At 42.4% G+C, this 17309-nt stretch overlaps 2 protein-coding genes across 11 annotated transcripts; one reads left to right on the plus strand and one right to left on the minus strand.

Annotated features, from left to right (window-relative positions):
- The first annotated feature begins 283 nt into the window (after positions 1–283).
- LOC112903374 (probable inactive protein kinase At3g63330) lies at positions 284–11590 on the plus strand. Of its 9 annotated transcripts, none has more exons than XM_025972620.1 (20): positions 284–704; positions 1420–1669; positions 1784–1893; positions 1980–2114; positions 2964–3195; positions 4154–4524; positions 5083–5159; positions 5309–5462; positions 5840–6020; positions 6671–6896; positions 7755–8189; positions 8395–8452; positions 8572–8659; positions 8976–9047; positions 9502–9585; positions 9696–9839; positions 10294–10369; positions 10786–10868; positions 10968–11022; positions 11196–11590. In XM_025972620.1, exons 1-20 carry the CDS (start codon positions 407–409, stop codon positions 11253–11255), a joined length of 3189 nt encoding a protein of 1062 aa, XP_025828405.1. In that variant the 5' UTR covers positions 284–406; the 3' UTR covers positions 11256–11590. The 9 variants fall into 9 exon arrangements, 5 of the variants coding, with proteins under 5 accessions (XP_025828405.1, XP_025828403.1, XP_025828406.1 ...); XR_003230792.1 differs by having other exon boundaries at positions 291–704; positions 9502–9626; positions 9763–9839; XR_003230795.1 differs by lacking the exons at positions 10786–10868; positions 10968–11022; positions 11196–11590 and having other exon boundaries at positions 291–704; positions 8976–9037; positions 9763–9839.
- Positions 11591–11654: 64 nt separating this feature from the next.
- On the minus strand, positions 11655–16283 carry LOC112903375. Of its 2 annotated transcripts, XM_025972625.1 has the most exons (5): positions 15648–16283; positions 13572–14218; positions 13150–13346; positions 12629–13017; positions 11655–12070 (listed from the first exon to the last, which is right to left on the minus strand). In XM_025972625.1, exons 1-4 carry the CDS (start codon positions 16213–16215, stop codon positions 12639–12641), a joined length of 1791 nt encoding a protein of 596 aa, XP_025828410.1. In that variant the 5' UTR covers positions 16216–16283; the 3' UTR covers positions 11655–12070; positions 12629–12638. The 2 variants fall into 2 exon arrangements, with proteins under 2 accessions (XP_025828410.1, XP_025828409.1); XM_025972624.1 differs by lacking the exon at positions 11655–12070 and having other exon boundaries at positions 12233–13017.
- Between the last annotated feature and the right edge of the window lie 1026 nt (positions 16284–17309).

Consider the following 17309-nt stretch of genomic DNA (forward strand, 5'->3'; position numbering starts at 1 on the left):
TAGCTGTGCAAGCATTGCATTGACAATGCGGAAGCGGTGTCGTGCTTGTGCATCCATCACTCCATCAGAGTGATCAGACCATCAGGGACAGAACTCAGAAAAGAAATGGTCATGCCGCGTTAACAAATTAAGGCTGCGTTCGTTTACCACGGAATGATGGCTTGGAATAATTCCGAGTCGGATTACTTCACAAATTTATATAAACTTTCATCAGTTGGAATAAATCCTGGAATGTTCCGGCACAACCGAACGGCCCCTAAGGAGGAGAAAATCCCGAAGGGGCGAAGGGTGTCCAAGACGGCTGCACTTCCGTTGCGTTAGATTTATCAGGCGTCTGATTTTTCTTGTTTTCTTTCAGTCGCCGTTATCATCCCCTCCTCCCACCCTCGCCGGCGGCGACTCGCTGATGTCCTTGCCCGTCCATGGCCTCCTCCTCCTCCTCCTCGCGCTCCTCGCGCCTCCCCCGCGCTGCGCGGCCGAGTCGGCGACGTGCCTCGCCGTGTACCGGGAGGGCGGCGCGCCGGCGGTGTTCCAGTCCGCGCACTGCCCGCGCTGGACGCTGCCCCCGCCCGGCGCCGGCGAGGGGCATGGCGGAGGGGGCGGGAGCTCCCCGATGGGGTGCCACGTGGCGGCCGACCGCGGCCGCCGGCGGTCCCAGGAGGACCGCGCCGTCTGCGCCCTCGGCGTCCGCATCCCCTTCGTAGGTACCAGCTCCTGCCCCGCAGCGTGAACCGACCAAGTTTCGATTTTTAGTGCTCGAAATCAGCCAGTGATTCATTCTGGGGGATTCCATGAACTGGGTTGAATTGGGGATTCTGTGAACTGAGCTGTGAATTTCTGGGTCATCGTTTTAGCCTAGTATGCTGCAGCACAGCACAGTTATGTGCCATGAGCCCCAAGCTAGAAGTATAGGCTGAAATGGTGTTTTAGAGTTGTAGTTTGGGCAGTAGTTCAGTATGCTTGTGATTGCGTGATGTTGCTTCACATTGTTTCCAGAGAGATTGGTGGTATGCAAAGCACTGAAGTGCTAACTAGATGCTAATTGCAAGATAGTAACACCAGGAGCGTACTCAAGGTTTATCGTGCAAAGATAGTCACCGTAGCTGGGAGTCGAACAGTCACACTGCGTTTTCTTGAGTTACTGTGGAGAAATGCACCATAGATTTTATTTCGTCAATCTGAATTAATTGTTCAAATGCCTTATGCCGACCAGTCTACCCCAGAGGTTACAGCTTCTGGTTGTGCAACAGTGGTGAGGGCCTCATGCAGTCATCCCATGGGATGGCAGATGGCTGTTGTGTGCTCAACTAATATTAATAGAATCTCATTTTTTTCAAAAGCATTTTATACGCGTTACTCTTTAACATGCACTCTATTTGTTTGTAAGTTGCCTGTAGCTAACTTACTGACATAACACAGAGCAGATGAGGATTAAAGAGGTTGATGTGGGAGTGGTTGCTATATTTGATGGTCATAATGGAGCTGAGGCTAGTGAGATGGCTTCCAAGCTTTTTCTGGATTACTTCTTGCTCCATGTTTATTTTCTTCTCGACGGTATATACTCCATGATGTTCAGAAAATCTACTGGGAAACTTACATATAGGGAAGTTGCTATCTTTAACAATGTATTCAATCTGTACAAGGATGACCAACCCAACCACAGAGAGGGGTATGTCTTTCTTTGCAGATGCTATTTTTTCTTTTTCATATATAGCATGATTTTTTGAATGATTCAAGCATGGTTTCAGGGTAACCAAACTTGCTCGCTGATGATAACTTGCAGGTCATGTTGGACATCGCCAGCTATTTTAGACCGATCATTTCACATGGAAATTCTGAAGGAATCATTAACTAGGGCAGTTCATGATGTCGATTTAACATTCTCCAAGGAAGGTCTCATGTTTCATCTGCACAGTTCAGTTTTGTTACACAGATTCATACATCTGAAAAGGATTCTTCTGTGTGTATAATGCAGGAAGCTTCGCAGAAACATTTTGAGTCTGGTTCAACGGCAACTGTGGTCTTGATAGTTGATGGAAAAATTATAGCTGCCAATGTAGGAGATTCAAAAGCTTTTCTGTGCTCAGAAGGACATGATCCACACTGTCGAAATAGTTAGGTTTCTTTCTTCTGTTGTTCAAAGTTCAAACGTATTCACCTCTGCTAGATGGTTCCTTTTTTTTTGTTTTTGGTGGCTTTCATTCAATCCCTCTCTTCCTTCCATCTCTCGATGTTTTAGTTGTTCAATGATATGTAGGTTACCCGGGTACAATTAGCCCTTACCTGCATTGAAATATCAACCCATTTTTTATGTTGTTTGACATCCTTAGATCCCTGTTTTAATGGTATCTATTTACATCATAAATCACATGATTTCACTATACTCCTGTAACAACATGGCGAAAAAGGTGCACAGGGGCTTTGATGTACAAAGTCAAACCATCATAGAAATCATATCATTGATAATTCCTTAGTTATCGTTTAGGCTATTTTTGGATATTGCGATGTTGTCTGCATTCTTTTTCTTTTTATAAGTGTGACCTTGTTCCTGTGCAAGGTTCTCTCCAGCACTGCATCATATTCTACCATAAGGCCTTAAGGTCACATAATTTTGTTTCACTTTACCAGCTGGTCTTGCACGTATTTTTTGTGAAATGGGCTTTAAGGTGACATTGCTTAGCTACCCTCATGTAATATCTAGTTTTCTTCTTGTGGTGGAATAGTTTCTGCTTGGTTGCTGGATAATAATTTCCTAGGTCGCAATCACCAACCACTCAAAACCAATACTGGCTTATTATGCATGAATTGGAGATCCTGAAAAGTAGTATGCTCAAATTTTTCATTATTTTTAGGGAAGAAGAAATGATCCGAGGTCATATTTGCTTTACATATGTCTATTTGCTTATTAGCCTTTGTTCTAGCGCTTTGGACAAATACTAATATGAATGCTTGCATTGTATCAGGGAAACGGAGAAGAAGGAGAAACCCAATCAATCATGAAGAATTTGCCTTGGAAAATTATGATGGACCACTGTATCATGCAAGGGAGCTGACCAAGGATCATCATCCTGATAGAGAAGATGAGAGAAGCCGCGTGGAGGCTGCTGGTGGTTATGTTATTGAGTGGGCTGGTGTACACCGTGTTAATGGTGAGCTAGCGCTCTCAAGAGCTATTGGTGACCTTCCTTTCAAAAGGTTAACATGCAATCTATTGAGCTTCTCTCCATCTCAGCCTCACTTGCCTGTTCCCCCACTTTTCTTTCCACGTATTCACATTGTTTTTTAAAATAAACTAGTCATAGATCTGCATGTTGCTGTCACTTTGTGGCTGGTGGATCTTTAATAATGGATTGATTTAAAGCTCGCAGTTCATACAAAACCATCAGGTCTTAGAGGAAACCCAAAAAAAAGGTGCGCAAGCAACTATCCCAAGCCACAACTGGCATCAGGTTTACCATGACATGTGATATGTCCAACCAAAAGGAGACTTTTGAACTGACTAGCTAGCACCCATGTGAGACTTAAACTGAACAAATGACCGAATACACTAAAACAAGTTAATGTGACATGAAAGCTTGCTCATGTGCTTCAGTTTTTAATGATCAGCAGGGCAGAAGGTGTGTATCAGCATATGCCTGTTTCCCGCAACTCATGCACATCTGCACCACCTCTATGGGGATGAACATGGGTAACATGGTGAGGAGTTGTCACATAGACAGATGACCCATTGTTCCCTAGTTCATAGCAACTTATCCAACTCCAACCCCAATTCCGGACAATACAAGGAAAACTAGATAAAAAATAAATCAAAAACTGACTCGAGGATGCCAATCACTACTGGCCCCTCAGCCAAGAAGATCAGTGTCTGCTTGATATCCTGTTCTGGTTTCCCATCTTCATGTTATCTACGCTGGTTAAGAGGGAACATGTTGTCCATTGTGATTTCATTTAAGGGAATATATTTAATTACCTGTTAACCATTATATGTTGTGGCATTAATTGAAAATAGATTAAGTTGCCCCTGAGGGCTGTGGCAGAGTGCTAGTCCCATGTTAAGGTGGAATTTCCTCAAATGATGAATATAAGAAGTTATTTCTCCATTTAGTAGAGTTGTATGGACTGGCTGAATTGATCCTTCTAATTGTTCTTGCAGGTATGGGGTAATATCGACACCTGAATTGACAGGGTGGCAGATCCTGTCAGAAAATGACACTTTTCTGGTTGCGTCGTCTGATGGAATTTTTGAGAAAATGACTATGCAAGATGTTTGTGACCTGATGCTGCATGCGAAATTGCGTATTAACCAGGATTTAGGATCATCTGCTATCACACAACATAATTTGGCAGACTATGTAGTTCGTGTTGCTTTGCAGAAAGGCACAACAGACAATGTGGCTGCTGTGGTTGTTCCATTGGGACCACCTAGTAGTGCCGGTACGACGTTAGAAGATTGGTCTCAGTTTGAAGGAAATCTCAAGACATCTATTTCACCATTACAGAATATTCCATACCAATTGAAGTTTGGTAGTCTCACTGATCATTTACTGTGCTTGTTAATTTTATTGTAACTACTCCATAGTTTGTGCATTTCCATATGTAATTGCACTTATATACAATTTGATTTTGAGTAGTTGCAAAAGACCCTAACAATTTGCTAATAGTGTTCATTTTCTGCATATCAAAGTTTACATAGTGCTCCGTAGTCAATTGACTCATTTCCCAATTGTTAACAATATACTCGACAACCTAAATAGGAATATCAAATCTAACAGGATAGCAATTGGGATCTCTTTTATTCAGATTCTATGTTGCTTTCCTCTTCTGTTGCTGCCCTGCTGCTTTATTTTTTTCCCCAATATCTGTTAGTCCTTGCTCCTTGGCTTACCCATCCGACTATCTCACTATACACAGTACACCATAAATTGAGTTCAAGTTCTCATCTGAAGTCATGTCTCTAGTTTATTTACATGTATTTTTATGTGGGTAGATGGAGTCTTTTCATCCGTTGTTAGCATGGAGTTATTCAATTGTTCATGAACTCCTTGTACTTGTCTTCACTTACATGTATTTTCATATGGCTAGCTGATGATGGCACTAGTTCAGCTGTAATTGACATGGAGTATTTCAGGCGTTCATCAACAAAGTTCCAGAGGTTCTTGGTAAGTGAGAAATAAATCAACTATTCATTGTGAATGTATCTTCATTGATATTGTCTGTTTCATTTAGCATATATCTTCTTGTTCGGTTTTTGCTTTTCATGATGAGTTGGATGATGCTATTTGAGTTCAATTGCTTCTTCTGAAATTAGGTTGAAGCAAAACTTAAGACACTCGGTTGTTTCTACTTATCCGAGAGTCTGGATGAAGATGTGGACTATATATTTAGGGTACCAGAAGCATACCAGCGTGAAGAAGCCCATGACTTCAATCACGTACCAGCTGAGACTGCCTTGTATTCTGATGGTTAGTTGTCTGTTTTTATATGCTCATGTCATGGATAGATCTTTTCAGCAATAAATCCTTACATCTGTTCCTTTTTCCTGTGGGGGTTAGCTTGTTGGAATGTGTGACCTACTTGTTTGAATGGCTTATCATTCAATCCTAACTGTTTATTTTTTTTGCAAAAAAATCTTGACTGTTTAATCATCTTCCAAGACTGAGTATATTTCATTTACCTATATTAGGGGGACATCCAGCACCTATCTGGGCACCTTTTTGAAACAGTTAAACGAATTGGTTGCTTGAGAAGGCTGTGGAGTTCTGATGTGATGCCTGACTTGTTTGATAGCGTCTTTATCTTGTTCATGACTTCAGCTGTTCCGTTCTACATTTGTGTACAGGTAATCTTGAAAAATACAAGGACAGACATTTTTGCTTGTACCTTGGTCATCAAGATGGTGAAATGGGGCGGTGCAATGGTCCTGAAGCAGTGGCAAATTTTTTTGGTTTACTTGACTCCCTTCCTCACAATGGAACCAATTCAAATGGTTCACACTCCTTTGGCAACAAGATAGATTTCAGGTACCATTCCATTTCTCAAGGAAAATTCGGAATACATATTTTGAGGGGAAGTTCTTGGCTAGTTGGCCTCTAGTACCTTCTTTTTTACATAATTTACACTTAGCTTATCTGGTTATCACCTAATTATGTTATAAAGTTTAGGTTTTTTGTTGTTCATTGGACTTATCACTTAAATTATGCTGAATGAATATCAACTTTTTCTATGTTTACCAACCTTGAGCACATATTGACATTTGTGCGGTTGCATGCTCCAAGTGTAGGAATGATTTCTTGTCAGATGCTATGCAAAACATTAGCTGCTTATCCAAATAAAAGAGCATGTTTAGGGGGGTAAACTGCAACGCAGAATTTTTTTTATCCATTGTCTCATTGTAACATTTATGAAACTACTATCCTCGAGTGAACTGTAAAATAGGACTACTTCTTGAAAGTTTTATTGGTCTGATCAAGGGTGGGATGTAGTTGATGTGAGCTCTGAGGACTGGAATGGTCCTTTGCAATCACTTTCCCTGGAATGTGTATGATGATCTCTGTATGAAGTAGTGGATGAGATTATCAACTACATTGCTAGGATTGGTGTGCAGTTTCATGGTAATAGTTCAAGTTTTATCCACAAAAATGTCATTTTCTTTTCTTTTAAACATACTCAGGTACAAGCTTAAGAGAAGATTCGATCGTGGTTCATATGGTGAAGTCTGGTTGGCATTTCACTGGAATTGCTCTGAAGATATAGATTTTCGTAAAGAGCCTCGGCATTTTACCACTATACCTAAATCAGACTCTTATAACTGCACAAATTCAAACACAATGCCATCTGATGAAGATCATGTCTCAGACACAGTAGATGGTGATTTGTTCATACTAAAGCGCATAATGGTAACTTAAATTTTTTATGCATCAATGAACTACCTATCTGTATGTCAGTAATATTCCCTCTGCATGCCCCATTTCTGCATTAGGGTTAAACAGTAGTAACTAGTAAACTTGAAAAGTGCCCCTATATCTAGCAGCTCGGAGCCTCCTTATGCATGCACTAGAGGAGCATTTGCCGGCAACCTTTAGCTTTAGGGCAAGCTGCCTTGCTTACTACCTCAGCCCTTGCCTGGAAAACTTAAAACTACTGTGTCCCGTGACCTTTCAAATGTGCTCGTGATCATGAAATATAAGCTCTATTTTTCTCTATTTTTCTCTGTTACAAACACGGGTTGTGGTGAAGGTGGATTCATTTCTCCTCTTGGGAAAGAGTAGTCCCATGAAAGAAAACTGACTGAAAAATCAGATGAACCCAAAAGGGCACTCAATGGTATGTTCAGTTTAGAAACTAGCATTTCAGCTGATTTAGCTACTTTTGGCTGAAGCTGGGAAGGTGCCCAGATATCATGGACTGTTGCAGTCCAATCCTGAAGTTTTATGTGGGTTCTACCGTGTTTAGGATTTGTTACAATTTAGGTTATTTGTGATCCTACTATCTTTAGCTGATTTATTCTAAGTGAGGTTAGGTGTGCAGTAATTATTTATGGATTCTGATTCATTTAACTCACTGGAATGTTCTATACTGAACCTCTGTTATATTTTATGCAATTCTATTATTCACAAAGCAAACATTTTTTATATTTTGAGCATTCTGTTATTCACAAAGCAAATATGTAAAATAATTTTTTTATTATTTTTAAAACAAGTACTGATGCTAGAAGAGTCTTATTATCCTATCTTAGACTTGATTCGAAACTGCAGGTTGAGAGGGGAAATGCTGCTTACTTGAGTGGATTGCGGGAGAAATACTTTGGGGAATTATTTTCAAATGCTTCCAGAACTCTTGAAGGTTTGTTAAGGACAGAATCTTCATCGACTATCTTTTCAATGGACATACCATCAGATCCTGATATCCTTCTAGAAAGGAACATGTCAGTTACTGAAGAACCACTCAAGCATGTGGCTAGGTTTATAGAATCTTTTGAATCAGAATCAAGGGAAATTTGGCTTGTGTACCAGAATGAAGGCCGCTCATTATCAAAACTGATATATACAGCTGAAGAAACAAAGTTAGTCACTGGCAACAATAATGAGAGGGTCAGACATATTCAAGTTCTGCACCCATCAAAGTGGTGGTATTGGTTAAGGACAACAAAAGCTGGGCAAAATCAAATGCAGAACCTCTTATGGCAGCTGGTATGTTTACACTGACTCTGGTTCTCCTGTGAACCAAGTGCTATGCATGCGTTTTAGTCGCTTCTCACTTTGATTGTTTTTTAGCTCTTGCTAGATTTAAGCTGTCATCAATAATCTAAAAATAAAAGGAGCAACAATAGTTCTGCAACTTTGTTACTTCTTATTGTTAATTTTGCATATTACTTACAATTTTTCTCTTCTCTAGCTGATGGGACTGAAGGCTTGTCATGATCGTAATATCACTCACAGGGATATCAAACCTGGTACAAATGGCATTGTTGCCTTTTATTTCCTTATTTTCTGTACTTCTTTAATCCTTTTCGTTTGTAGAAAATTTCTATTAACTAAGATGTTAACATTGCTTCTTTTTGCACCATGGAAGAGAACATGATCGTTTGCTTTGAGGATGTGGATACTGGAAAATGTCTAAGAGAGGTTCCATCTGAAGCAAAGCAAAATAAGCTGAACATGTAAGATTAATTCTTTCTATACTTACATGGTTACATGTTCTCTTTTTACAATAAGTTAGCTGCTGAAATGTTGGTAATGTTGGGTAGCTGACTTTAGTGGCTGAGGCACTTTTGCAGCTGTGGGGCCAATTAGCACCCACAGAATGTTGCAAAGAACCCTATATCACATGTCTAAGATCAATGGAAAATCGGAAATTCTTATATGATCCCATGATTTTTCAGTCTAGCTCCACCTCTTCTCCTTTGCCTGTCTTAAAATTGTAAGAAGCATGCTGGATTCTTCTGTTACTAATGAAGCACAACCTTTTGTACACAGGCGTCTGATTGACTTCGGCAGCGCCATTGATGATTATACATTGAAACATCTTTATGGTTCAGGTCCTAGTCGGTGTGTGATAATTTTCCTTTCCTTCCCTTCAGTATATGGTTGGAGCATAAAATTAAGATCTTGATTTGAATTATATAATTATGTGATTTAGGATCAGGAGTAATTATAGGGTCTCTTATCTGAATTTCTTAGTAAGTCTTTACATTTTCCTATTCATCTATCCCATTCGCACCCATGCTAGTGGTCCATTGTAAAGTAGGTCCTTCCTTTGCCAACTCGAGTGGTTTTCTTCCCTGATAGGTTTTATAGCTCAGCATGGCCAAGGACTAAACCCAGTTCAAGAACTTGAAATAATATGTGCCTGTTATTTTGTTTTCTAACAAGATGTTGTATAGAAGAAAGCTTTCCTCACAGCATTTCCATGTGCTTGTTCTTGACCAAGATTTAACTTGGGTTGCATGGTACTACAACTTGTTTGGATCCATTCTAACTCAATCCTGTACTACAACTCCAGATCTGAACAGACTTTTGAGTACACTCCTCCAGAGGCTCTCCTTAATTCAAACTGGTTTCAAGGATCAAAAAGTGCAAGACTGAAGTATGTCTCTTTTATCAAGTTCTTTTGCTTTACTAATGGTGGTATGTGCTAGTATGTTTGGTATACAGCTGCACTGCAACTCACTGAAGTTTTTGTTTAACTATTTACAGGTATGATATCTGGAGTGTTGGAGTTATCATGCTAGAATTGATAGTGGGTTCTCCCCATGTTTTTCAGATAAGCGACCGTACACGTGTTTTGATGGATCACCATCTTGAAGGTTGGAGTGAACAAACAAAGGAGCTTGCATACAAGTGAGACGATGTTTTCTCTCTGTGAAATCTGTATTAGCAAAGTTGATGCAGTCTGCAGTTCTGCTTCTCTTTGCACGCCCAAGGACATCAAAGATATTTCAGATTTAATGGATTAATATAAACTGCAAATATCCTTCATGGCTATTGGGTTATCCCAAAAGATTAGTACGGACAAAAACCGTATAAAGGCCATGCCTTCTTTTCTAGGAAACAAAATAAATTGATGGCATACTGTTAGTGGAAATTTAACTCACTTATTGAAAACTTTTAAATTGTTGTATTCTTGTCATATAGGAAGTGCATTGGTGTTTCACTTTGTTGACATGCCACATTGACAATATCTGATTTTGGGCCCTCTCAAACCATCAGTATCAGTGTAGTGGTAGAGCCATGGATAATATTCTTCTTGAGTAAAAATGATTGGCGTAACATTCCTTTTCTGTTCTGATGTTAGGTTGAGATCATACATGGAGTTGTGTATTTTAGTCCCAGGGATTTCTACACAATATGGCAGTGGAAGCTCAGAACAGGTCAGTACAGAGAAACCCCATTATCTGCTACTCAGCCTGTAGTTGAACTGATATGATCCTGTGCAATCTCGACGCTTCTTTAAAAAAATGGGAGATAAATGAACATATTGTTGCTTTGTTTCATGAGAAGTGCTCCAATACTCCTCTTTATAAGACTGCACAAATCCTGAAGCAAACTTAATTACTTAAGCGATTTTGTTAAATATTTTAATGTTAAGGTACCTGCCTGGGCCTGGCCATTCCAGCTCTTGCCCAGGCAAGATCATCCAAACTTATGCCAGCATCAGCAGATTCCGGCAACGTTGGCCTTTTGGCCTGCATTTGCATTTGCATTTGTGTCATTATTAGTTACTATAGCTGAAACTCCCAGGAGGTTACGTGCTAACTCATGATGGCTTTCTTTTACTCTATTTAAGGGTCAATTTGGGTTAGCTTCATGGAAATGCTCTGAAGAATCATTTGCGCATCAAGTGAAGATCAGAGATCCTCTTAAAATTGGGTGCCGCTTTTTCTCTGGCCCACATTTTTTTATCATCCCAGAATATTTAGACTACCCTTTTCTTATCTAATTAATCCTGATGTTGTTAATGTCTCCCAGCTTTCCTAATTTATGGGCATTGCGACTTGCACGCCAGCTACTGGTGTGGCATCCTGTAAGTTTCTTGAAACCCACTGTTCAATTCTTTCAAAAGGTCTTCTGATTAGAAAGAGAATGGTAGCTACATAGGACAATAGTGGCTTCCTGACATGGTGCTGAATCTTTTGTTATTGTTTTGTTTCCTTTTCCTCGATGTGCTCCTGTTCCATCAACACTTATATTTTGCAGGAGGACCGCCTCAGTGTCGATGAAGCACTTAATCATCCTTATTTCCAGGAGCCACCATAATGCAGAGGTGATGAAAATAACTGACCAACCAGTGAATCTCTTAACACAGGTCGGATCATCCATTCGGTGCGTCTGATCAGCAAAATATGTGAACTGTTTGTAGATATCATGATTGCACAATATGGCGTTGTAAAAATTTGACATGAAACAGAGAAAACACGTGTATAACTAGCAACTTAGATAGATGTAGTCATATAGAGTTGCAAAGGAACAGAAGCGGTTGTGCGAGTAGCTGCTTGAGTACCAACCAAAAATGCCCTTTGGTAACTGAGGCCAGATATAAGTTCAGTTGAATCTAGTGATACTGCAAATAGTATTATGATGCTACTCGATCTCATCTGCTGAATTCGAAGTGAAAAAAGGGTTCTTTGCTGGGTCACAGCTTATATGACAATCACATGAAAACCAAAAATGAATGCATTTTTTGAAATCTGAGAAACATGTGAGACGATGAAAGCCGGTTCAGCTCAGCCAACAATTAATGGCAACAGAAGCAGGTCAAGTTCAGAGAGTCCATCCTAGGATCACACCCCTATTCCAGACAACACGAGCCCATCCAATTAAAGTTCATCGATCTTCTCCCACCGCAGACAGGCTCTACCATCAGCAACCGAGCTATTCATCATGGGTTCGGTCGGGACATGATCGACGGCGAGCACCGCAAGAAATGCAGCAGCACCGAAGGGAATTAGGCTCACCTTCAGCTGGTCAGGCTGAAGCAGCAAGAGCAGATTCAGGCAGGCAAGTTCTGTTCAGCGTCCTCAACTCCTCATTCGGCCACAGCCGTGCCTAGGCTCCAAAGGGTTACCCGGAATCTGCATAAACAGTATGAATGCTATAAGTTCAGACCATGAACTTTGATGGTCAACACTGACTCCTGGAGCCGTTCCTGATCTGGGAACAGCAGCCTGGAATTATACAACAACATATCTCAGTTTCATGACCGGCCAAACACATTCCAAGCAGCAAATGGCATCTCCAGAAGAAGGTAATGACATTAGACTTTAGAGTATAGATATGGGAATCAGCTCCAGGCACTGTGACTATCTTAGGGTACAAAATTTGACAGCATAGCCTCCTTAGGCGAGAAGTTGAGGAAAACAAAGATAAATGTTTCGTAATAAGTACATAAAATTCTATAATTTTATCTATCCGTGTCTATCTGAATACCCAGTCCAGGCATCAACATTCTGACAGTCACTCTGTCACAGCAGCACATGAGCTAAAACCAGCCATGTTATTGTACAAACGTGATGACCTCTTCAGCACAACAAAAAATTAGAGATGGACGTGAGCTAGATGAGTAGCCAACTACTCAGATTATGCCATTAACTGAAATGTCTCTGAATATCTACTACTACTATAGTACTAACCCTTCAGACTTCACTTCCGGTGCGGCGGCTGCCTCTTTACTGAACGGAGCTGCACCGAGTTCTCAAAGCAGTGGTAGAACCCGAAGTGTGGAAACCGCTCATACCATGTCTCCTGAGGGACGTGTGTGTCCCAGTGCTCACCACTGCTGCTGCGCCCGTACTTATGCACCCACCCGGACCCGTTATGCTGCTCACCCCAGGTGCGGTTCCATCGGTCTCCATACTTGCCCGCCCACCACGTCTCTCCCTGCTTGATTCCATGGCCGCTCGGGTCAAAGTGCTCATCCCACTTGTCGCCCCACTTGGACCACCCATCACCCTCTGACCGCTCAGCCCACTTGTCAGTGTACTTAGTGCTTCCACCGCTGCCGTCGTACGTCTCGCCCCACCTGTAGTGCAGAGGAGGGTTGGTGGATTTTTATTTGAGCATGCAACTCATAGTATGAACATGATGCACAAAACACTGAAATTTGTTGTTCCTGGAAGTGGTATAAATCATGATAGGAGTGAAAGCTCTTTACCTTTCATGCCAAACATGAGCATGCCCAACATCCAGTGGTGTATCTGGATCCAAGCTGCACCATTTATCAGCCCATTTTTCAGCTTTACCAGTTGAATCATAATGCTCAAACCATTGCTCTTGCCACTGCTCCCCTTTCCCATTTTGTCCCCACTTATCTGCAGTCTTCTCCATATGCATAACCCCACAGGTGTAATCCTGCAACAAGTCAAAAAAAAAACTCACTCATGTTCTGGGAACGTGTTTACTCACTACAGTTTACTTATAGTTATCCCGGGACAGTTGCAGAGTCACAGATGTGGATATCTCAAGCCAGATAATGCTAACAGACATTAATTGACATACTGCAAATACTTTATAAACTAGATTGAAGATTTTGCATCCAGTGAACAGATAGTGCTACCAAATATGACAGCAATTTACCTGCCACATTGACTCCTTCCAGTATTCCCGCCAAACATTGCCTGCAGCATCACGCCCCGACTTCTCAGAACCTAATTCTTTATGATCAAACCGGTCTGAAGCCTCCCAATACTTGTCTTCCCATTCAACAGCACCGTCAGCACTGACTCCTCTAATAACGGTCCACTTGCAAAGTACACCATCAGGCCTTTGTTCTACACCTGTTTCCTTCCACCACATTGAACCATCAGGATGTATTCCATGGGTTGATTTATCATCACTTTCACTAAGAGCTCTAGCTGCCTCAGCTGCATTTTTCGAGAACTGTTCTTCAAATGTCTCCTTTGCATCAGCCGCTAGATCAGCCTTGGAATCCACATTCTCAGGCTCAGCAAATGACTGGAAGGGAGGAAGAGATCGATCTTCCTTCTTCTCAAAGAAGGCGGTTTCAAAAGGGAGTGATAAATAGTCCGCTGACTTTTCCTTTTCCAACAGATCAGGCTGACGGGAAACAGGATCCACTTTCTTGGATGGCTTCAAACCAGTACCGCTTTTGCTAGGTTTACTGCTATCTCGCACTGGTGGTAACCACGACCAGAAATCTGGACCTGGAGTACCAAGCTTGGAACTTTCCTGCTTGTAAGAAGATGAACCCCCAGATTCTGGCACTGAATGAAGAACAGATTGCTGATCTCAGAATGGAAGCTTACATTGTAAGTAGATGGATGTTATTGCAGTAAGTAAAATGTTATGGCAAAGCATACAGCATAAGACCAAAGATAACCTTCATGTTCAACAAACAGGACAATTTTGATGTGACTTGCAACTAGAAATGCCTTGCAAGTGCACAAAACCTATGACGGGGATTTCCAGGAACCAGTTTATCAGAAGTATAAATGTTTTTAATCCAAATCATCCTTCAGAGAAATTAGATAATTATGGGCAAATTTCTCATGCTGGATGTAGGAAACATAGACTAACAACTTTGCTATATAGAGAGGACTAACAGGTGTTGTATTGGTTAGTTAGCAGTTAGCACTACTTCTAGTTTATTTACTTGATACAGTAGCCACAAGTGATTTGAAAAAAAAAATCATATTTGATACCAAAATTTCCTAAATGGTTTCAATTTTCTATATACAGATAGGAATACCAAGCAGTACTGTTCTGGTTAGTTAGAAGTACTGCTTGCCAGTGCACTATAAATAATCTGAAATAATCAAGAACTTGGCGTTGCATTGACAAAAACAAACATATTTCATAACAAAATTGTCTCAGTGAAAATAAAATAAAAAAGAGTATCTATGTTTCCTAAAAAGTTGCTTCACCTAGAGGTAACAGAAGTGTAAGCACACTACTAAATTTGGCATGTACAGCACAAAACAAAATACAGATCCCTAGCATCTGCATGCTATTGTGAAAACGACAGGACATTCCAACTGCAACTAACAAATGCTAGCGACAATCATCAAGCTCCTCCGGTTTCAGCTCAAGTCATCCACGCATACGCATACCGACACCCAGCAACTTCATTCGATTTCAACATTGGTTTCATTCGCACTGCTTATTAACAGGCAAGCCTTATTCACTTATATGCATACCAACAATCATCAAGATTCTCCAGTTTCAAATATAGTTATATCCACTCATACACATGCGGACACTCAGCAAAATCATTTGATTTCAACTTGGACTTCATTCATAACACTTACTAACAGACAATCCTCCAAAATTCCAATCAGCGCTCTGGGTCCATCAACCAATGTATGAATGTCCCTTAAGGTTCAGAAGGTCCATCAACCAATCGACAAAAAAGATCCCTCATTTAGCCTATTCAAGTTACCATTTTTTTTCTTCCAAGGATTATCCAATATATTTATTTGAAAAACTAGGATTTATCCAATATAATGCACTCATGATTTACCCAATATAATGCTTAACAGAGCACCCTTATTAGCAACTCATGATTTCTTTGCACTCTACCACGCTGACATTAAAAAGGAAGCTCCTTTTACGCGTAATCAGCAAAAAAGGATCACGACGGGTAAAAGGAGTGATCTTTAAACCATCTCACGTACACCCAGTCGAAACCAGTACCTTCCGCCGACTGCGACACCGGCGCCGGCGCCGACGTTCTGGAGCCCCGATCCGATTCCTTCGCGGCGCTGCCCCCAGCCGATCCCACCTTGGCACTCTCCGCCCTCTGCGGCGGCGTCTGGGGCGGGGACGGCGGCGGCGACGAGGCCGGGGCCGGGGCGGGGGCGGGAGGCGGCTCCTTGAGCACGGCGCGCGCGGCGGCGAGCGCGGCCGCGGCGCGGTCGATGACCTGTCGGCGCTGCACGCGGTCGCGCTCCTCCCGCGGCACCCGCAGCAGGTCCTCGAACCGCGCCGTCCGCCTCTCCACGACCTCCACCGGCGGGGCCGCGGCCGCCTCCGCCTCGGCGGGGGCGGGCGCCTGGAGCCTGCGCGCGAGCTCCGCCGACCGCCGCTCCCGCTCCACTGCCTTCCTCCACATGTCCAGGTACGAGCCCCCGCCGGCGCCCCCGCCGGCGGAGGCGGGCGAGGCGGCGGCCGCGCGGACGCGGGCACTGCGGCGGCGGCCGAGGAGCAGGGAGAGGCGCGGGGCGGCGGCCGGGGACACGGATGCGGCGTTGGATGCCGCCATTGCCTCGGGCTCCGGCTCCGAGTCGTCGAGGAGTGTGCCGGGGGGGGTGAGGACTGAGGAGGAGGCCGAGGAGGAGCAAGAGTGTGGAGGGGAACAAAAGGGCGCGGGGCGTGGGCCCGGTCTCTGCTGACGTGGAGCTGAGCAAGTGGAGGAGGCTGTGGTGCGTGTCGCGGCGTCCCACGTGTCATCACATCCAGATGAAGGAAGCTCTGGACCACTGGAAAGTCTGGAATGGACCAGATGGGCCCGGGCTGGCTGGTTCTTGATGACCTTTTCACATCCGGTTCTCTGACCTCTGCCTTCTTGTCTTGTACTAATCCGGAGCAGGATCAGGTTTTCCGTTCTCATTTATTTCTCCATATTATCTCCTATGTACAGCAGTTCACATGAAAACGAAAAACAAAAAATCAGGTTGAAATGGGAGGAGAATGTAGTCCTTCATTTCTCAGGTGGCAATTAGCCCTCTATAAACTCCATCAAAATATTTTGCACCCAAACATCAAAAGCAAAAAACTCCTGTAGCTGATTCACCCGATACACATCAAAATTTTCGAATCGAAAGCAACTTCATATTTGCATCAAGCAGATGGGACACATGCACATGAAGCAAACTAACTGTTTATAATAAGATCATGTATGGCCTATTTGTGGCTCGCTAGAATAGATTCCAAAAATATTCAGTGTGCCTGATGTGGGAGAGCACGAGTCTACACCTTCCCCATCAGAGATCTTTACCTCACTCTCCACAAGATGCAGCCAGTGTGCTACACCTGGATTAACATGTTTTTTTCATAGCGAGATGAACCCGAAATTCATTACTTAGAGCAACAAAATTACACTTTAGTTCACAAATTTACAGGTCTTTCGTTCAACATGAATAGTATTTGTTTTTCATGATACCTAGAAGCATATTAGGGTATCAGAAAATAAGGGGATTTTAAAATTTTAGAGCCGGCCTTATATATAACAGCGCCGGTCCTAAGAGGGGCAAAAGGTAAAGATCCGACTTCAAGCTAAAGATCGGGCCATAAGCAATAAAAAAAATCAGCAAAGGACGACGATGGGACGAGGACGCGTGCATGCTGCAGCTTGGC

Source organism: Panicum hallii, chromosome 8 (assembly GCF_002211085.1).
Source record: "Panicum hallii strain FIL2 chromosome 8, PHallii_v3.1, whole genome shotgun sequence".
NCBI lineage: Eukaryota > Viridiplantae > Streptophyta > Magnoliopsida > Poales > Poaceae > Panicum > Panicum hallii.

What these genes read in the sequence shown, in the direction of transcription:
- LOC112903374 (XM_025972620.1), top strand. Translation starts at nt 407, where the DNA reads ATGTCCTTGCCCGTCCATGGCCTCCTCCTCCTCCTCCTCGCGCTCCTC. An exon ending in CGTCCGCATCCCCTTCGTAG is followed by an intron (nt 705 to 1,419) that starts GTACCAGCTCCT and finishes GACATAACACAG; the next exon opens with AGCAGATGAGGATTAAAGAG. An exon ending in GCAGTGGAAGCTCAGAACAG is followed by an intron (nt 10,370 to 10,785) that starts GTCAGTACAGAG and finishes ACTCTATTTAAG; the next exon opens with GGTCAATTTGGGTTAGCTTC.
- LOC112903375 (XM_025972625.1), bottom strand. Translation starts at nt 16,215, where the DNA reads ATGGCGGCATCCAACGCCGCATCCGTGTCCCCGGCCGCCGCCCCGCGC. An exon ending in GGAAGGAGTCAATGTGGCAG is followed by an intron (nt 13,347 to 13,571) that starts GTAAATTGCTGT and finishes GACTTGTTGCAG; the next exon opens with GATTACACCTGTGGGGTTAT. An exon ending in GCTCATGTTTGGCATGAAAG is followed by an intron (nt 13,018 to 13,149) that starts GTAAAGAGCTTT and finishes TCTGCACTACAG; the next exon opens with GTGGGGCGAGACGTACGACG.